The following is a 17010-nucleotide window of genomic DNA, read 5'->3' on the forward strand; positions in this document are numbered from 1 at the left end:
AAATTGCCTTCCATTTTAGCAAAGCAGCACTCATTTTGTTTGGAAAACTGCTATTGAACATTTCTATACCTTGAAGTCCTGTCCATCATCTGAACTCTTTTTTCCAGCTTCCCGTCGGGCATGCTGCAGCAGTGTCCGCCCAATCACCTGCTCCATGTGCTGCTGAAGAAACTGAAGAGCTTCTTGAATTTCTGTGACGAGCTGCTGGTGAAATTCTAAATGGGTTTGCTGCGTTTCTTCCTCGAGCTTCTCCTCCTCTTCCAGAATGTGGGACTCCTGGCAATCAGACAAAAAGATAGCACTGCCATTTAAATATGTTGACAAACTTAGTCAGCTTCACTTAGTCTGACACCCATTCAGAATGACACTGTTTTAATACTTAGAATTGTCTAATTTCCAGCAGTTGTTTACGCAGTTATTTAACACATCTGTCTTTGTAACAGAACTATTGCCTCCATCATGATACATACAATAACAGCTGCATGCTGTCCCATTAGTCATTTCCAACTGACGTATTCCCATCTTTGTATTCTGTACTGTTGAATTTGGTCTTATTTCTATTAAAAATATGAACAATCTAGGTCAAATATCCTGAGTCCAGTAAGGGATAATTGTGGATGCCTTGATACAGTGCATGGGAACAAGGCAAGTATACAGTTATGCACATGGAATACTCGTACAGTTTGTGGGGCCTACCTGAGAAAAAGTTGGTATATTGGTACTTAAGGCCCTTGGGAGAAGTCATGAACCTGTTTAATAGCACTTGGAAACCATTTGCACTCTTGGCATCCACAGCATCCTCTGGTGGTGAGTTCTACAGCTTATTCACACATTTCTTAATTTTGAACCTGCCATCTAATAGCTTTGCTCGGTGCTGTCTTCTTTTATTAGAAACAAGTGAAAAATCGTTCCCTTTTCACATCTTTTATGTCAGTTTTAAAACCTATGATATTCCAGAAGACACCTCTTTTTTAGGCTGAAGACTGCTAGCCTCTTGAGGTCTTTGGACCATCCTTGCTACCATTTTCTATGCTTCTTTTTAAATCCACTTTCCCTCTAAACTCTCTTTAGCACACAATAGTATACGCTCACCAGCACAACCTGTTCTGTCTTCCTTACATGTATTAGTCTTCCACAGATCGCCTTCTATTGAGTTGCTGATGTCCCTCATGTTAATATTCTCATTTAAAGCTAAATAACATTAAATTATTCTGGGGGATTTGACAGTACCTATTTGATTCCCTCTTGGAAATAAGAAATGCAAGTAGGAAAAGAACCTGCTCTGCCCACATTCGTCTCTGGAAAATAATGATGTCCCTATTAATGCTTGGTTATTCTGACATGTCTTTATTTATAGCTCAGACATATGTTTTTGATGGTTTTTTTTAGACAGTCACAATGTCATTAAACCATTTCTCTTTTTTTTAAGAGACCCAATGTCATGTTATCATGTCCAAGCTAGGATTCTTTAGTGTTGTTTTACATTTTATATGAAATCAACAGATAGACATGACACTGTCTACCAGTCTAAAATTGGCACAAGCTCAAATTAAGTTTAGTTCAAACAACACGGTATGTCTAAAACTCTGGGTGAGTGTCTGTAAATTAACCTTTTCCCTACCTCATTATACATTAGTTCTAGTTTTGGAGGTTGTTCATGAATTTTTTTTCTCTCTGACTTTTCACAATTCCACACCTAGGCCCTACTTCTTTGGCAGCAAGGATCTTATATGTGTATTTTTAGGCACTTCCTTGTGAGATGGGCTTTAGCTGGCCTTGGAAAGAGGCTGTAATGGAGAGAGGCCAAAGGAACCTGGGGACATTTCATTTTTGTTAGGGAACACCGTGGTTGCATCAACTAACATCCCTGTGGGAGCTAAGTGAGAGGGAGTAGTGGAAAGCACATAACAAGAGGAATGCAGACATATGCATTTGTATTTTATTATTTTATATTTTATTTCTTCTGAAGGAAGAAGGAACTACTTCAACAGAAGTATCAAATAGGAAAATGGCAGCAGACAGAACTTCCTTATTCCTCTTCCAAGTGGAGAATTAGGGTTTGTATTATGCAAATCAGAATTAGAGGGATGCAAAATATTATCTCTCAGCTAATTACACAGCAACAGCATGGAACAGAGAGCTGCAAAGTGTTGGATGGGTTCAACCCATATGTGCAGCAGCAGTGGGCTGGGCAGGGGCTACTACTGGCACCTACTACGAGGGTCCTCTGAGGTTGAAATTTGAAATTCAGTGTTGTTCTAGGTAAGTATCCAATGCAGGTAAGTAAATAACCAACAACACTTAATGGATTAACCCTAAAAAACAGTCACAAACAGATTTGAAAGCAACCTGTGGGAATATCAAGTCTAAAAATCCCTTAAACTTTCTCCCATCTCCTTGACCTACAGGAGCCAGATTATTTGGAAGGATGTCAGAGGAATGGATGCTGAGCATCTCATGGATAGAGAAGAAAGAAAGAAGAATGAAAAATGATGACAGAAAAAGAACTTGCTAGGTCTGGTGGAGGGAAGAATTTCTTCTGATGCTCTGATGCTCAAGAACTTTTCAAGTGCATATTACGATCCCTAGCAGAATTAATAGGAGTTCATCTTACCCTGAAGCAGTAACTTGTGTAGAAGTCCTTTATAAATGTTGGCATGCCTTCTTTCATTAGTATTTTCATATAAAATAAATAGCTAAATAAGCTTGCTGTGATAACACATATCACAGATAGCTAGCCAGTAAAGTATTAGGGAATTTTAAATGTCTGCCCAACTAAAACAGGCACACTCAGGGACCTCCTATGCCAGCAGTGGGTGCATTTTTGACAGAGAATTATTTTCCTTTCTGTTTGGAACTTGACAATTTTTGAGATCTTCTATGGCTACTTCTAATGCCAGACATCATAGCATATAAGACCTCTGAAGAAAAACCACCCGGATACTGTACCTACCACTGCCTTCTGTAGCTGCCACTGGTCCTCATCTTGGCAGGGGGAGGATCCCTTCTGCAGGGTATGTTGCTCTCTCAGTTCCTGAAGCAAGCTCTTCTTTCTGGACATTCTCATGCGCGCCAGGGCTGCCATTCCAACTCTTCGGAGGGTTAACCTTGTGAGTACTGAACACAGCAGAAGTCGGTGTTTTTGCAATATATAGTTAACAGACCTGTAAGAAGGACCATTAAAAATCAATCAGCTGAGCTGCTTGCTGATTTGGCACCCCTGTGTTCAGCAAAGTCATTGCTCAAAGATGACAGGAGTTACTGTTCACTCTGTGTAACGTCTTCTCATACAAAGCATGCCTTGGAAAGCTGCTCGGGTGTAAAGAATGAGAATTGCTGTGACAGACTTCTAGTTCTGTCACACTGAAGTTAAATTAAAATAAAAATAGGAAGAAAAGAGATAAATAATCATCTATAGTTACATAATAGAAGTTTTTTTAATAGGGGACGAAATAAGATTAAAAGAGAATGTAATCAGAACTACAGGAAAGTTATTTCAAGAAAATGCAGGACAGCGTATCTTGGATTAACAAGGAGGCACACTCTGAAGAGACACTGAGGAGGCTTAGTGTTAGCTGGCAGGGCAGACATGGCTGAAGCAAGTTTGTGGTGAATTTTAAACAGGAGAGCAAATTTTGAAGTTGATTCTGGACCAGGTGAGTGAACTCTGTATGCACATTTGGGATGACATAGCTTGTGCCTGTATCTATCTTGTGCGTATGTGTAAGGCACCATGAGCTCTCTAGATACCGAATCTTGGGAAACATTGAAGTCAGAGAACGCGAAAATCTAAGGTTGAACTGAAAAGTAGAGCCAAAATAAAGGAGTGCAATGGCAATAATACCAATATTCCAAATAGGCAAGTCTTCAAATGCTTTGATCTTTGGTAATGTGAACACCATGGTGAATGAAGTCATTTGATATCTTAATCAAAATGAGGCAGATGATAGATAGATAGATATGAGAAGTATCTTTATCAAAGAGGTGTTTAGCTGTACAATGATGAGATAAAACCAAAAGTTTCCCTGGTGAATACAGATAGAGAATGCAAGAGACGAGTCATTATCCTGCAAAGCGATGGTCAGTGGTATTGTAGTAGCAGAAAGCAAAAGTAGAGCTGAATGGTGCTGGACTGAACATTTTACCTTGAAGAATATCCAACTCCAATGTGACATACAGAGTGCAAAGAGAGGCTGGTTCAAGATCAGAAATCACTCATAAACATAGGAGTAGATACACAGAAAGCACACCACTTGACAAATCACAGAAGACTATTTTTTCTATTTACCAGGAGTCATGATATCTGTTTTTTTTAATTTGTTTTTGATACTCAGACAAAACTGAGTATCTGCCTCTCTGTCTGAAGATGCTCATAGTCCCTCAACACTGCTTTCCACAACGTAATGTACACAAGTTTTTAACTGTGCATGCAGCAGTGTTTTACCCCACGGCTTACTGAGAAAACCAAACTTACTCATCACTGAGGCATCCTAGTCTGCTTATGACACCTTGAATTATCTTCTCTTGTTTCTCAGACAGATGCTTTTGCATCACAGCAGACAGAGCATATTCCTTCATCCATAGCTAAAAGCAGGGGAAAAAAATTACAGTCATAAGATACTCTGATTTCAGTCATTCTAGTCACCACATTATGAAACAGGGGTTTATTCGATGTTATTTTGCTAAAAATAATCATCCCCCTCTTTCAAGAAACAAACTCATGCTGAATTAAAATTATTCTACTTAAGAATAGTTTTTTATCAATGATCAAAGTCTTAAACAAAGCTCACTGAAAAGCAAGGGAAGCTTTGCACTGTTTTGGATCAGGCCTGAGCTGTGTCTCCTACAGATTTTCCGGTTTGTGTGCTAATAGTTACAAACGGAGATTGCATGATTAGGTTTATGGACCGCAAGTTTACAGCTCCTTCAGGGTGATACTTAGATCAAAGAATTTAATCTTCAAATGTTTTGATGGATTTGCCATTAGACTGTAAACTTGGGGAGATATGGACTTAAGATTTTGTTTAGCGTATTGCCAGAATTTAATGAATAATAAGCCATAAGATTAAATGGTTATAAGGCCCAAACTCTATTACTGTGAGATGAAGAGTATATTTTAGGCTACACTGGCAGCTGGATAAATGCAGGTTGCCTGCAGATGTATGCAGAGTCCTAAATTAAATATAATACTCAGGCTCTCTGACAGCTTCACTTCACGTTCTAGCCTCATTCAGAACATGAGGGACTAAATTTTCTATTATTGCAGACAGCAAGGTTTCACTAGATCAATATGTGTAGCAAAGAATTAGATGTGTAATTGCACAATCATTAGTGTTAGGGACTAGGAGTGGTACTGGGCCTTCCTACTGCATCTGATAGTCTTTTCCTTGGGAAGCAGTGATCTGTGCAGGAGAGAGGCTTTATCTGTGAGAAAAGAATGAACTCCCCCGGGAAGTGCAGAACATCAGAAACCACATCATCTTTGGCTTTAAAATAAAAATGTATTTCTTTCTTGGATAGCGCCTTCTCTGTAGTATACACAGCAACACATATAACTGACCCCTCTCCATGAAGAAAACCTTACCAAAACACACACTCCTGAGCAGGATGCCTGGGAAGGATGGGCAGGCAGGCAACAACAGGGGACAGATGGAAAGAGTTCAGCTGAGCATGAGAAGCACAGCCTGAAAGTCTGCACTGTGCTGGGGAGCCCACCAGGCTGCTCTTGGAAAGAGCCGCAAGACGTACCTGTGTAGCCAGACCTCAACTGATTTGAGTCTAGGCGATTAAAATCACAGAGCACAGCCGAGCACAGTGCCTTCTCTGATCGCATGCTGCAAGTGTCAAATTAAGGTCTATCAGGTCTCCAGGTATCATCATGACAGATGGCAAATACTTGCTTCAAGTAATAACTGTATCAGTATTTCCCTTTAGCAACTCTGTGGATATGGCTTCCTACTGTTTCACACCTCTCTGCATATGTCTAGTAGATCCATCACATTTGTGTATTTTAATGTCTCTTTCAGCAGTTAAAAGAAGGGCTGAAAATGACCTTTTATTTTCTAGAAGTATTTCAATTTTCAATGAGAGACTGGCTGTGGCTCAGTCGTGGCTTCCCATCATTTTTGGAGACCTGGTTATTCACTGAGAAGTTGCTCTTGAAGGGCCTGTCTGCACACTTACTCTCAAACACCTTGTGGATCAAATCTGGTGTAGATCACCAAGATACAGAAGACGGGAGATGTTTTCTGAATTACAATTGGAATGATAAATGATATAATACTGCAGCCAAGAAACTAAAACTTAACACCTGTGCTGCTATCAGTATATCCTACCCAAAAAGGCACTCAGAATAATAACGACAGGGATTGTACTCATTGTTTCCTTCTGTTTATGAAGAAATAACCTAGTTCTGTAGTGGCGGACACAGACTTTCTTTTGAAGGAGAAGAATGAGTCACCTTTTCCATTGCGAGTGCACTTAAGGTAAGCTGTATGCAGAATTTATAAAAGGTCTCTTCACCCCCCGAGACCAATGAAAAGCTGAGAATACAGCAGAAAATACCCCTGCACAGTTATTAAACTGAACAATAGAAGTCCATCAGCCATATAAGTAGTAAGAGAACAAAGAGGAAAGGAGGGGGATTATTACGCATTTAAGATGGGATGATAAATACGGAAGATTGAGATTTGGACCAAGTACTAAACCAGTGTTTTGTCTCAAAAAGGCTGTTAGGAACATGATCAAGAAGGGAAGGATCAGCTGGGAATAAGAACAGAATATTGTGTGTTTTATTGGAAGCAACACTTCAACGGCGCACTGGGATGGGCTGGAAGGGCTGGGTATTTTCTACCTCCAGAACACTAGAAGAACTCACGCATGCAGGCACAAATGCAACAGCAAAGATCCTCCGGGAATCTTAATTTGAGGCTGCTGGCATATTGCCGAAAACCAGCAAAACAGAGACAACTATTTCATCAAGCCAGGTGGAAAGGTCAGGCTTTGTGCTGCACTGACCTTCCAACACCAGGCCAAATCTCCAAGCGCTGCTCCAAGCTTTCCTGTTCTTGGGAATGGCCTTACTTTGCTCAGAGACAGGTCAGTATGGAGTGGAGAAAATGACACTGCTGCACAGACTCAGCGGCTGGAACAGAGCTCGGGCTCCTGCATTTAACCAGTAAAACCAGTGACAAAAGCATGGTAAATGGGGGAGTAAAGCTCCAAGGAAAGTCTGGCTTCTTGAAAAGAAGTCATTCCAATCACTGTGAAAAAATGTGTATAAAATTAAGAGAAAGTAATAAAATGCACACCACGTCAAAACTGGTAAGCAGATGCTGGTTCAGCTTTCTGGGTGTCAAGCAACGATGTGGGAATGGACAGAAATCTCCTCACCTCATTTTTTCTCTGTAAGCTTCTCAGTGTTTTGCTTCCTGGCAACAAGTCCATTACAAGACCTTCTGGAGCACTGCTAATGTTAAGTATTACTCTCTGGCAACAAAGGTGAGGAATGTGTCTTTGGTAGGTAATGAAACCCTTAAAATATTTTGAGTTAGACCTCAGATACAACAGCAAATTAGACCCAAGTAAGCTCACTCTTTTTTCTGCAGCTCTCAGTTTGACATTTTTAGCATAGATTCTCAGGAAATCGAAAGAAAGCAATTTCTCCCTAACAGCCTGTAGATGGGGTGTGATGCACACTGAATGCCAAGCAAGTACCTCAGCCTGGGGCAGCAGTCTGCTCCCTGGAACCGCTGCCCAGGCAGGAGAGCTTGTCTACAGAAATCATGAGGTAGGGGCTATGTGGGAAAATGCTCAAAATGTATTTTCATTAATCATTTATTCTCATTTGCCTCACTCACATCCTCAAGCGTATAAGGCAAAAGTTAAATATGACACCCATTTTTTTCTTTTCAATTGTAGAAGAGATTCTGTTCCCCCAAAGGACATCATATTCCAGATTTGTATGAATGCTAGGAAAGATAATCTAAAAAAAAAAAAAAAAAAAAAAAAGGCAGTTCAAGCAAATGGGAAAAATGTCTTTTTGAGCCACCTTGAAAAGCACACATAAATACCCTGGTGAAAAGCCTTCTGGTGTTAGGCTCCCCAGGTCTGTAAAGCAGGTGACTATGTAACTCGTAGTATAATACATTTATCAAGAGGCAAATGAAAGACATATTCCTGCTGGAAAATGCCCGATAAATTAAAAGGCATTTAATTATGGTTCATAAACAATATGAATGTTGATTTATGGATCTTCTGTCATATTCAGCACTGTAACATCTATGGGATCTCCTAAATGACATGATCACCTGTCACAAGTGTCTGATCTCTCTTCTTCTTAAGGTGGAAACCAAGTGCTCCTTTTTGTAGGACACAAGTGTCAGCTTATTGCTGAAATGTGCATGCTGCTGTGTTTAGACTAGGAAAGGGCCAAGAAATGCATTTGAACTTAATATAATGAGTTGTGTGATGTTTTTCAGACTTGTTTATACAGGAAAATCTGCCAGCCTAGCTTTGGTGGAATAGCTATCTCCCTGCATGCTCTCTTTGGAGATATAGAAGACTTCTTTCCAGTTTAGTTCAAACCACTTCCAAAAAGCCACATGCATTAAGTTAAAAAAGCTACTTAAGCTCCTGTAAAGAATATCATCTTGAGGAATCACACATTTTCCCACTAGGAGAAACCCTTGTCTCTTCTAGTAATTTATCCCACAGAATCACTCGTTCTTAGGACAGCTCTGTCTGCTGCTCAGGAAATTTTTATATTGATTAAGGCCCAACTGCAGCGCTGGTGACCCAGAGACCAATGTGAGAGCTCTGTCATTGCTAAATGAATTCCTCTATAGCTCAGTAATTACTGTTAATGATGTAAGCAAACCCTTTATTCTTTTTTTTTCCAGCTAGGAAGCTATCTGCTTTGTATTATGAATGCTACGGTACACTGAAAGTGATGGGAAGTAAACTTTCTAGTTTAAATAACCTATGCTTGGGCATGACTAGAACATCTGAATTTACATACAATGAATCCACCATACAGTGCTGCCCAAAGAGCTATTATCCAGCAACTGGGTGCTGGAGATGAGCTAATCTTTTTAATCCCTTGAGAAAAAAATCCCAGGGAGTGGTTTCTCCACTCAATACTGTTCCCAATGATAGTAACAGAGGAATGCATAAACAGCATTTTTGGAACAAAACTTTAGACTTGAGATCTCCCCCTCTGTGGAGAGTCTCCTAGACCTTGAACAACATCCTCTCTGGCCCTGAACAATGGCTAAGGTTCAATGGGACAGTGGAAGGACCAGAGCAGAGATGCCCTAACATGCACTCTGACTTCTGAGACTAATCGTAAGTTGCACACCAGAACCTCCTCCTTCTCTGACTGTCGTTTTTAATGACAGCAGATACCACCACAGTGCTTTGGTCTCCATGCACTATGAGACATGCTTGTAGTGCACCTACTAATCCAGGCTGCTCAGGTCATTCACATACAAGGACAAGCAATTTGTGAACCCTCGGTGAATGTGAAAATGAACAGCAACCTAGAGTTTTAAGCTTGCCAAGTCAGGCATTGAATCTAATCCCTGATAAAAAGGGACAAAATAGAAAAAGCTGAGGTCAGACATTGTTTCATTAATCACTGAAGGTATAGGTATGCCAAATTCAAACACTAAATGCCAGCCAGCAGTCGTAGAAAACGCAAATACCTGCCCTTAACTTAAAGCATGGGAGCAGACTCATTGGCATCAGTGGTCGGTCCAAGTATATTTTAGTTTAGTTTGCTAGATATCCCTGTGACACAGAAACAGAAGAGGCAAGCAGAGTTGTTTTTCAAAATAGTTGAGATAACAGGTGAGTTACAATAAAGTAAATATAAAATGATCAGGGAGGTGCATGTTGTATAACTCCAGATTAAGGAAAATAGAGAAGAAAAAAAGGAAATGGCTAAGAATTTCCAACGAATACTTTTACTTTTGTATTCCCAAGGGTGTTCTACAACCACTGGTCAGCAAACCACTCTACCAGATTTAGTAGGAAGCCCAGAGTTTCCGGAATCACAGGGTTTTATGAAAGAACCCTAAATATGAGTGGGTGGAAAAGCTAAACACCTTATAGCGGTCTGTAATAATCAGGGACTCAATCAGTACCTTATTAACCATGTACTGAATTGTCCAGGTACTTTGGAGAATGAGGCTAGGGAAAAGTATGATTTTGCCAGTGTTAAAGAACTCTGCCAACCTTTTATTTAAGAAGCTCCAATTACTCTATATGTTGCAGCACACACTTGACATTTGGGAAGGGGCACACCTTTCTTTGCATACAGAAGGTCTTTCTTTGACTAAGCTGTGTTAGTCTTCAAAGGAGTGTTAATAGAGACACAGCATTGCATCAATAAATTGAAGGTATAATTGAGTTCCAGCCTAATGTTGAAGATAGCTGCCTCTGCATTTACTGTTGTTGCTTTTCTCCTCTGGTGTCAATGCCCCCTATGCTGGGCAGGGGGCATCTAGGAAAGCTGGGTGTGTGTTTCTTCACCTTCTCAGAGTAAAGAATAAGTTTTATATAAAAGTGTGTAACATATGTTTCCAATTATTATAGTATTAATATATAAAAATGATTAAGAAATATTTATCATTGTAAGGCCTCCTTTCCTGTAAACTGTACTCATATGTACCCTCTCCAAACAGACCAGATGAAGGTTTTTTTGAACTGTTTCTGTAGATGCTCAAGCGTTGAGGACATCAGACAGCAGCTTTGCCAAAAAATGTTTATGTGCTGACAAAGCTGTCAAACTGTGGACAGATGTTCAGTAATTACTCTCTGACCCCTCTGTGCAAGTCTACATGCACAGCATATATATTCACTTCATACTGCAGGTCAAACTGCCCATCCTGAGTCTCATCCTGTGTCTGGACCTGGGATGTATATTAATAGTCAAAATACTCCCCACAGATAAATATGTTAATTTTTTTTTTTTTCCCCTATTGCTGTTTTTAGACCCTGGGGTCCCAGAATGTAATACGGGCCTTTCTTACTTTTTTTTCTTGCAATAGCTGTTCCTGGAAAAGCTTCCAGCGTCTCTGGCGTGGGGTCTCCCATTTCTCCAGCTGAGGGACCAAATTCTCCTGCCATTCCTCTTTCAGAAGCTCACATTCGCTTACAGAGAGGCCGGTCACAACAGGCAGGGTCCGAAGAAACAGCTTCGTCACCAACTCCGCTAAAGCATGGCAAGCTTTAGAGTACAGTTCCTAGCAGAGGGACAAAGAGGGACAGAGTGATAGGTGAGAAAGTGAACCCCCCGGCCCTCTGGACCTGTTTCATTGCATGTCTCCATGATGCCAGTGAGGGAACCATGTCCCACTGAAGACACTGGGCCAGTGACCGACCCCTAGAGCTAAAATCCAATGCCACTAATGCTTGCATTAAAAAGACCAGGTTTTGTAGATGGAACAACTTAAATGTTTTGGTTCAAGGCACACAAGGGTATTTAAAATACAATAGTGGCATCAGCACATGAGACCTTGAATCCTAACTGTTGCCCACATGCAACTACAGTACGAAGAGTATCTTGTTTTACTGGCTATGGCGATGTGTTATAAAAACACCTATTCTGAAAGCTGCTGTGGAAACAATCCGGTGTAGCACACCACCTCATAGGCACATTTTCAAAGGTGCTGATATGAAATGAATGAAGGCAAGAAAGAAGGAAGAGTTAAAAGAGACAGTGTGGCATTTAGTTAGACAAAATTGACACTAGTCATGTTAATAGTTAGTGCTCCGAAATATGACACTCTTCAATGCCTTCTGGAAAGACAGAATTATTGAAGTTCCTTCTGATGCAGAACAGGTTCAAGCCTAGGAAAACAAACACCTTCTGGTGGTTTTATTAAAACTAGTCCCATATGAGTGGTTTTCAATTGCTGAGGCTGTTTCACTCGCAAGAAGAGTTTGGGTAATTTAGTCAGATGGCATCCAAGCTAAAAAGTCTGTTCAAAACGCATAATTTCACTGTCAAATACACAGTGATGATACAAGCTGTGTTTGCAAACTTGCAACAATTTGAGATAATCCCTGAAGAGAAGGTGTGAGGGCACATAGCTCTCCCCAGCAGAAGAGAGAAAACAAAAGACACGTGGGAAAGGTCACATGGACACTCTTCAAACTCCAGCAGTTTGAAGAGCTATTTTTGTGTGAGTTCCACAGTTTGGATCCTACCAGTCCAAAAAGCTTTACTGCCTACTTGGTTTTGCTTTCATTGTAAATCAGTGTTTCCCTCCCACAAGTTTTCCCTCTTGAAAATACTTATATTTCTTTCTTTTCCTTAAAATACAGCTAATATTTTTAAAACTCTTTTCAGCATTCCTGTTGCAAAAATAAGTCAAGTCTTCTAGCTGTTGCCTTCTTTTAAATACAGGTTTAATTACAATCTCTTAAGTGATCAAAATCTAGAACCTCTCAATAGAAACACAGAGATATTTATCTTAATGTCAAAACCATTTGTCTGCAGCTCATAGACATGAAAAGTTCTAGCGGACTTGTCTTTTTCTGGGAGACACACTGGTATAATGTACTATTCTGTAAGAACCCATTCCAACTGCTAGATGTGGTATCATAAAAAAGAAAATAAGACAAAAAAAACCCCAAAAGAGGATGTTAAATTGCCAAGTCAAGAACTCAGAAATAAAGAATGACCGGATCTTAGGTTGCATGTGAAATCTAGTTCTGTGCCCCCATAATGATAATTTTTGGGTTCATGTACTGTTTCCACAGGACCTTTATCTGTTCTGTGTTTAGGTTTATCAATACCCATTGAATGGACAGATTCATGGGTATGCATGAATCTTTATTTTGCATTTCTCATTTATTGTAAAATATCCAAACTGTGCACTGAATACTAAATTATTATTTTCCTCCTGGGATCCCTCTAGGATGCTAATCACTGGATTAATGAGCTGTTTAACAAACAATAAATAGCGTATCTTAAGAGCTCCCTGCAGTAACCTCTTCTTATGGATAAAATTGAGGCACAACGCTATCAAAAGTGTGCACTACGCCTTCAAGATGAGCTGTCTTGATTTTTTTCCACTCTTACCTGTTTAAAGCATGCAGGATTTTCAGAATCCAAGTGCCCACTGGCTTTGTTTAATCTCAAAGTGTTCTGAATTCTTATAAATTGGGCTACAGGTTTCTGAAACTGGGTACTGGGTATAAGAATTAGTAGTCAAAGACCCAACAATTGGATACCTTATTTCTGGTAACACTTCTCCCATTTCTAGTGATTGCTCACAATCTGAACATGACAGTATCATTGGGGTAACATTTGTTACACAGGTGCATCCTATGCTGAAGGATGGATCTCCCCTACTCCTTAATTATTAGTTACCAGTTCCTGTTAAAACAAGAGGCAGGATTTATACCATCTTAATTGTGTGTGTAGTTGTGGGCCTGGCTTATGTTGCCAACACTAATGCAAAATGGTTTGTTTGGATTCTCTCTTCTGCTGCTATTTAAAATTCAAGTCTCCAAATTCTGGGACTTAAGGTAAGCTTAAAGATCCTATGTTTCTAATCTCCGTATCCCATACAACATTTAAAGAACGATCACTCTTATCTCTGTAAACCATCTCTTCTCTGAGCTTTACTAGCCCTTCAGGACAAGTTAAGTCTCCTGCCTTTACCGGGTGTTCAGGGATATAAGAATTTCTCTTGGGTCTGAAATAGTTCAGAAGCAGTCTAGAGGATTCTGTGGCTTTTCTATTGCAATCTCAAAAGATCTCAGGCAGGGTGTTAAGGAACTCTATTCTTAAACAAACAGAGTTCCACCTATGGCAGCTAAATCACTTTGCAACACATTTTGCTGCAGAGCTGGTAGCGTTTCCCTGGCATGCTGACAGCTCCGTATTATTATTTACTAGGAAATCTATTGCGCAGAACATAAAGAAGGTATTTTGTTACTTGCCTTCATGCCATTTTGTTTAAAGACCAAGTGAATAGAGTTCTGCTCGCACTCCCTGCAGCTTCAAATTATATTGTATACTTACCTTTGGCACTCTCAGAGTGGGTACATAGTTACCCTGGAAAAATGTGACTAGGTCCTATTCCCACAAAATTACTTACCTATAGCACCTCATTAATGTGATGGGTCAAGTTATCTTTAGATCAAAGGTGGTTAATTATTTGTTTGCAAAATACTTCATGGCCCTCTGCTGAAACTGGTGTATGAAAGGACAAGAAAGTGGGATTAGAATTCCAGAAGCAGTTTTTCACATCAAGTCTCTTTAAAACTGAAAATACTGGGTGAATACATGGAGGGGAAGCAGGACTGAGCAGTATGTTCTTTACATCTCACATATGTTGCAAACTGGCATGCAAAGCAACAGGAAGCCTGGTCAGGTGCTGTACGTCCCTGGGACGGTGATTTTTAACAGGACTGAACGCTTTCCCTTTAAGTTCTGTTAGAAATTCTTTTCTGTGCAGGACACAAATCGTGCACTTACTGGTCTCATCTGTGGTCCAGGATCACAAAATAAACCACCATCAGTGATAACTATCAAAATACCAACTTCTCTTCAGTGTTCAGGCAACCACTGGCCGCTGGCTTCTTTAATCTGAACACATGATCATACTGCCATTAGACCCCAGGCAGTCCTTGCAAACCAGACCCTAACGTGACAGCATGGTCTACCCAGAGGACATACCACAGGTACAATACGATGGCCACACTGTTTAATGCAGCACTTGAAAAAATGCAGTGGAATGGCCTTTTAAAATTTGGTAGGGGAAATGGTAAGTCTACATTTAGGAAAGACTGCAGATGTGACTGAATTCTACCAAAGCGACTCAAGCTAACAAAATAGTTCAAAACTATTTGCACTCTAAGGAATGTACTTGATCTGAAACAGCAATGAAGTCTGTCTGTGAACAGGGATGGTGCACTCCCTATTATAAAGCTTATTTTCTACAGGAAAAAAAGAAAACCGTTAAGAAATCCTACTGCTTCCAGGATCTTATTTTTTGACTAGAACCCCTACAAAATGGTTCTTACAAGCTTCCTGATATGATATCTCTTGTTTTTAGAACTTTCACTTAATGGAATTTATTCAAATTGATTCCACTAATAGAATAGCTGATTGCAGTGTTGAATGAACCTGTTTGTAGTACCTGGCAGTCAATCTCAAAGCTTTTCAAAAAATCTCCAAGAGAAATTCAACAAGCATTAAGAAATATCGCGGGGTATATGCAGAAATAAAATGGGCTCAGATTAAAATGCTGAGTGCATCTGAATTTCAAAGAAGGCAATAAATACGTAATTTTGTCAAAAACCAGGGGAAATACACAGCTTAACAGATTTCACTACAAAACCAAAGAACAATATTAACGCTCCCCCTCAAATCCAAATGATTAAAAGGTTGCTACATGCAGATGAGAGTAAAGTGAATAATGAAATTGTGAAGCAGGAAAATGTATTTAGAAAGGCTGGTTGTACTGTATTTTACATGCCAGCCGCTGACTAGTATATATTATCTCCAAGACGCAACTGCACAGCTATTGGTTAACTTTTGATAGCTATTTGTTAACTTGTGATACAACAGGATTTCATTAAAATAATTAGTATTTCTGGTCAAAGCTGTAGAACGCTCTTGCATGTATCTCCAGAAGCTCAATGGCTAGGACACTTGTTTAGGAAGTAAGAGATTCATCTCCCAACCCATAATTGTATCTTCTTAAGCACAGAGATTCAATACTCAGATCACACATCCCATTAATACTCTAAATGTTCTTGGACACCACTGGCCACTAGAAGATACTTCACATTATAAACTCATGCTAAATGGGGAAAAGCTGATTGTGTGTACTTCTTCCTCTCTTCCACGTGTAGAATTCTGGAATGCTAATTGGAAAATGAGAACAGTAGCCTGCTTTTAAGCATCCTAACACCAAGAAAACACAATGACATTAAAGTCATCCTTAGCACAAGCTAATTTAAAAAAAAAGTTTGATTTCCATGCATTTAAAATGAAGGTTCATTGAAATTCCAGTCTTGCCCCCTCACTGGTCCTTGACTTATTCAGGAGGCAGTTTCAACCTTCTCTTTCTCTACTCCCTTTTTAGAAATGTGCCTTTGTATATAAGGTTATGTCCTTTACTAGATCTAACTATTAACAAATTGTGAATCCATATAGAGGTAAAATACATTTTTTTATGCAATAAGGCAAGAAGCAAACTTCAGAATGAAGGCTATCCATATCAGGCATCTTGTATCAGCTTTGACTGAAATGACCAGATCAAATTTGATCAGTGCCCAAACCCAGAACTAGACTGAGCTCGCATGGTAAGAGTTCACAAACTTAATCTATTAGATCATGCTGTCTTTCAGCCTTTTGGGGGTATGTTACAGGCCAAAATTTTCAAAAGTGAGCATCTGAGGTGGAGGTCTCTTGATATGGTTTTGCATCTGAGACAAGCTATGGGCGATTCACCTTGAAAAGAAGCTAGCTCTTGGTAGCCAAAAATGCAGTCCACTCTATGAAAAGCATCCGTAACTGCATCTCATTTTAATGAAATTACATAAGGAAAGTAATGGAAGAGTAAGTCTCTGAGAATCTGTACTTTTTGTTTTGACAAAAATAAATGTTCCCTTTTTATTAACAAAGGAAAAAATCAAATACTTTGCTTCAACCTCACATTCATGTTTACCCATTCATAAAACGTTTATTGCCTTGCCTGTTGATAATACTCATTACTTAATAGCTTTTAGTCTAAATTCCTGTGCACTTCTATATTCTGTCAAGTCAAAAGAAATAACATTCTGGTGAACTGCTATCAGCAAAGGGGAATTATAAATGACAGTAAATTGTGCGTTTTTATGGTTTTGATGTTAAGGCTGAGGAAAAATAATTATCTTACCATGGACTACGTAATTCCTAGCTGTTAACTGATTTCCTTTGTGCAATCTGCATGTCTGTTTTCTTAATCATGAACTGTTAACCACCAATCTCTTTTCACTTCTCCT

The 17010-nt window shown here is 39.5% G+C and overlaps 1 protein-coding gene across 1 annotated transcript in view; it reads right to left on the reverse strand.

The window, feature by feature from the left end:
- The window catches only part of EVC (Ellis van Creveld syndrome), a 52496-nt gene that overhangs the window by 9886 nt on the left and 25600 nt on the right, over positions 1 to 17010 (reverse strand). Inside the window, exons 12-15 of the mRNA XM_009328892.1 lie at positions 11034 to 11246; positions 4475 to 4584; positions 2954 to 3164; positions 70 to 276 (exon numbers count right to left, since the gene is read on the reverse strand). Coding sequence (XP_009327167.1) covers positions 70 to 276; positions 2954 to 3164; positions 4475 to 4584; positions 11034 to 11246 — 741 coding nt within the window. The remainder of the gene's footprint in view (positions 1 to 69; positions 277 to 2953; positions 3165 to 4474; positions 4585 to 11033; positions 11247 to 17010) is intronic.

Source organism: Pygoscelis adeliae, unplaced genomic scaffold (assembly GCF_000699105.1).
Source record: "Pygoscelis adeliae isolate BGI_AS28 unplaced genomic scaffold, ASM69910v1 Scaffold66, whole genome shotgun sequence".
Taxonomy (NCBI): domain Eukaryota; kingdom Metazoa; phylum Chordata; class Aves; order Sphenisciformes; family Spheniscidae; genus Pygoscelis; species Pygoscelis adeliae.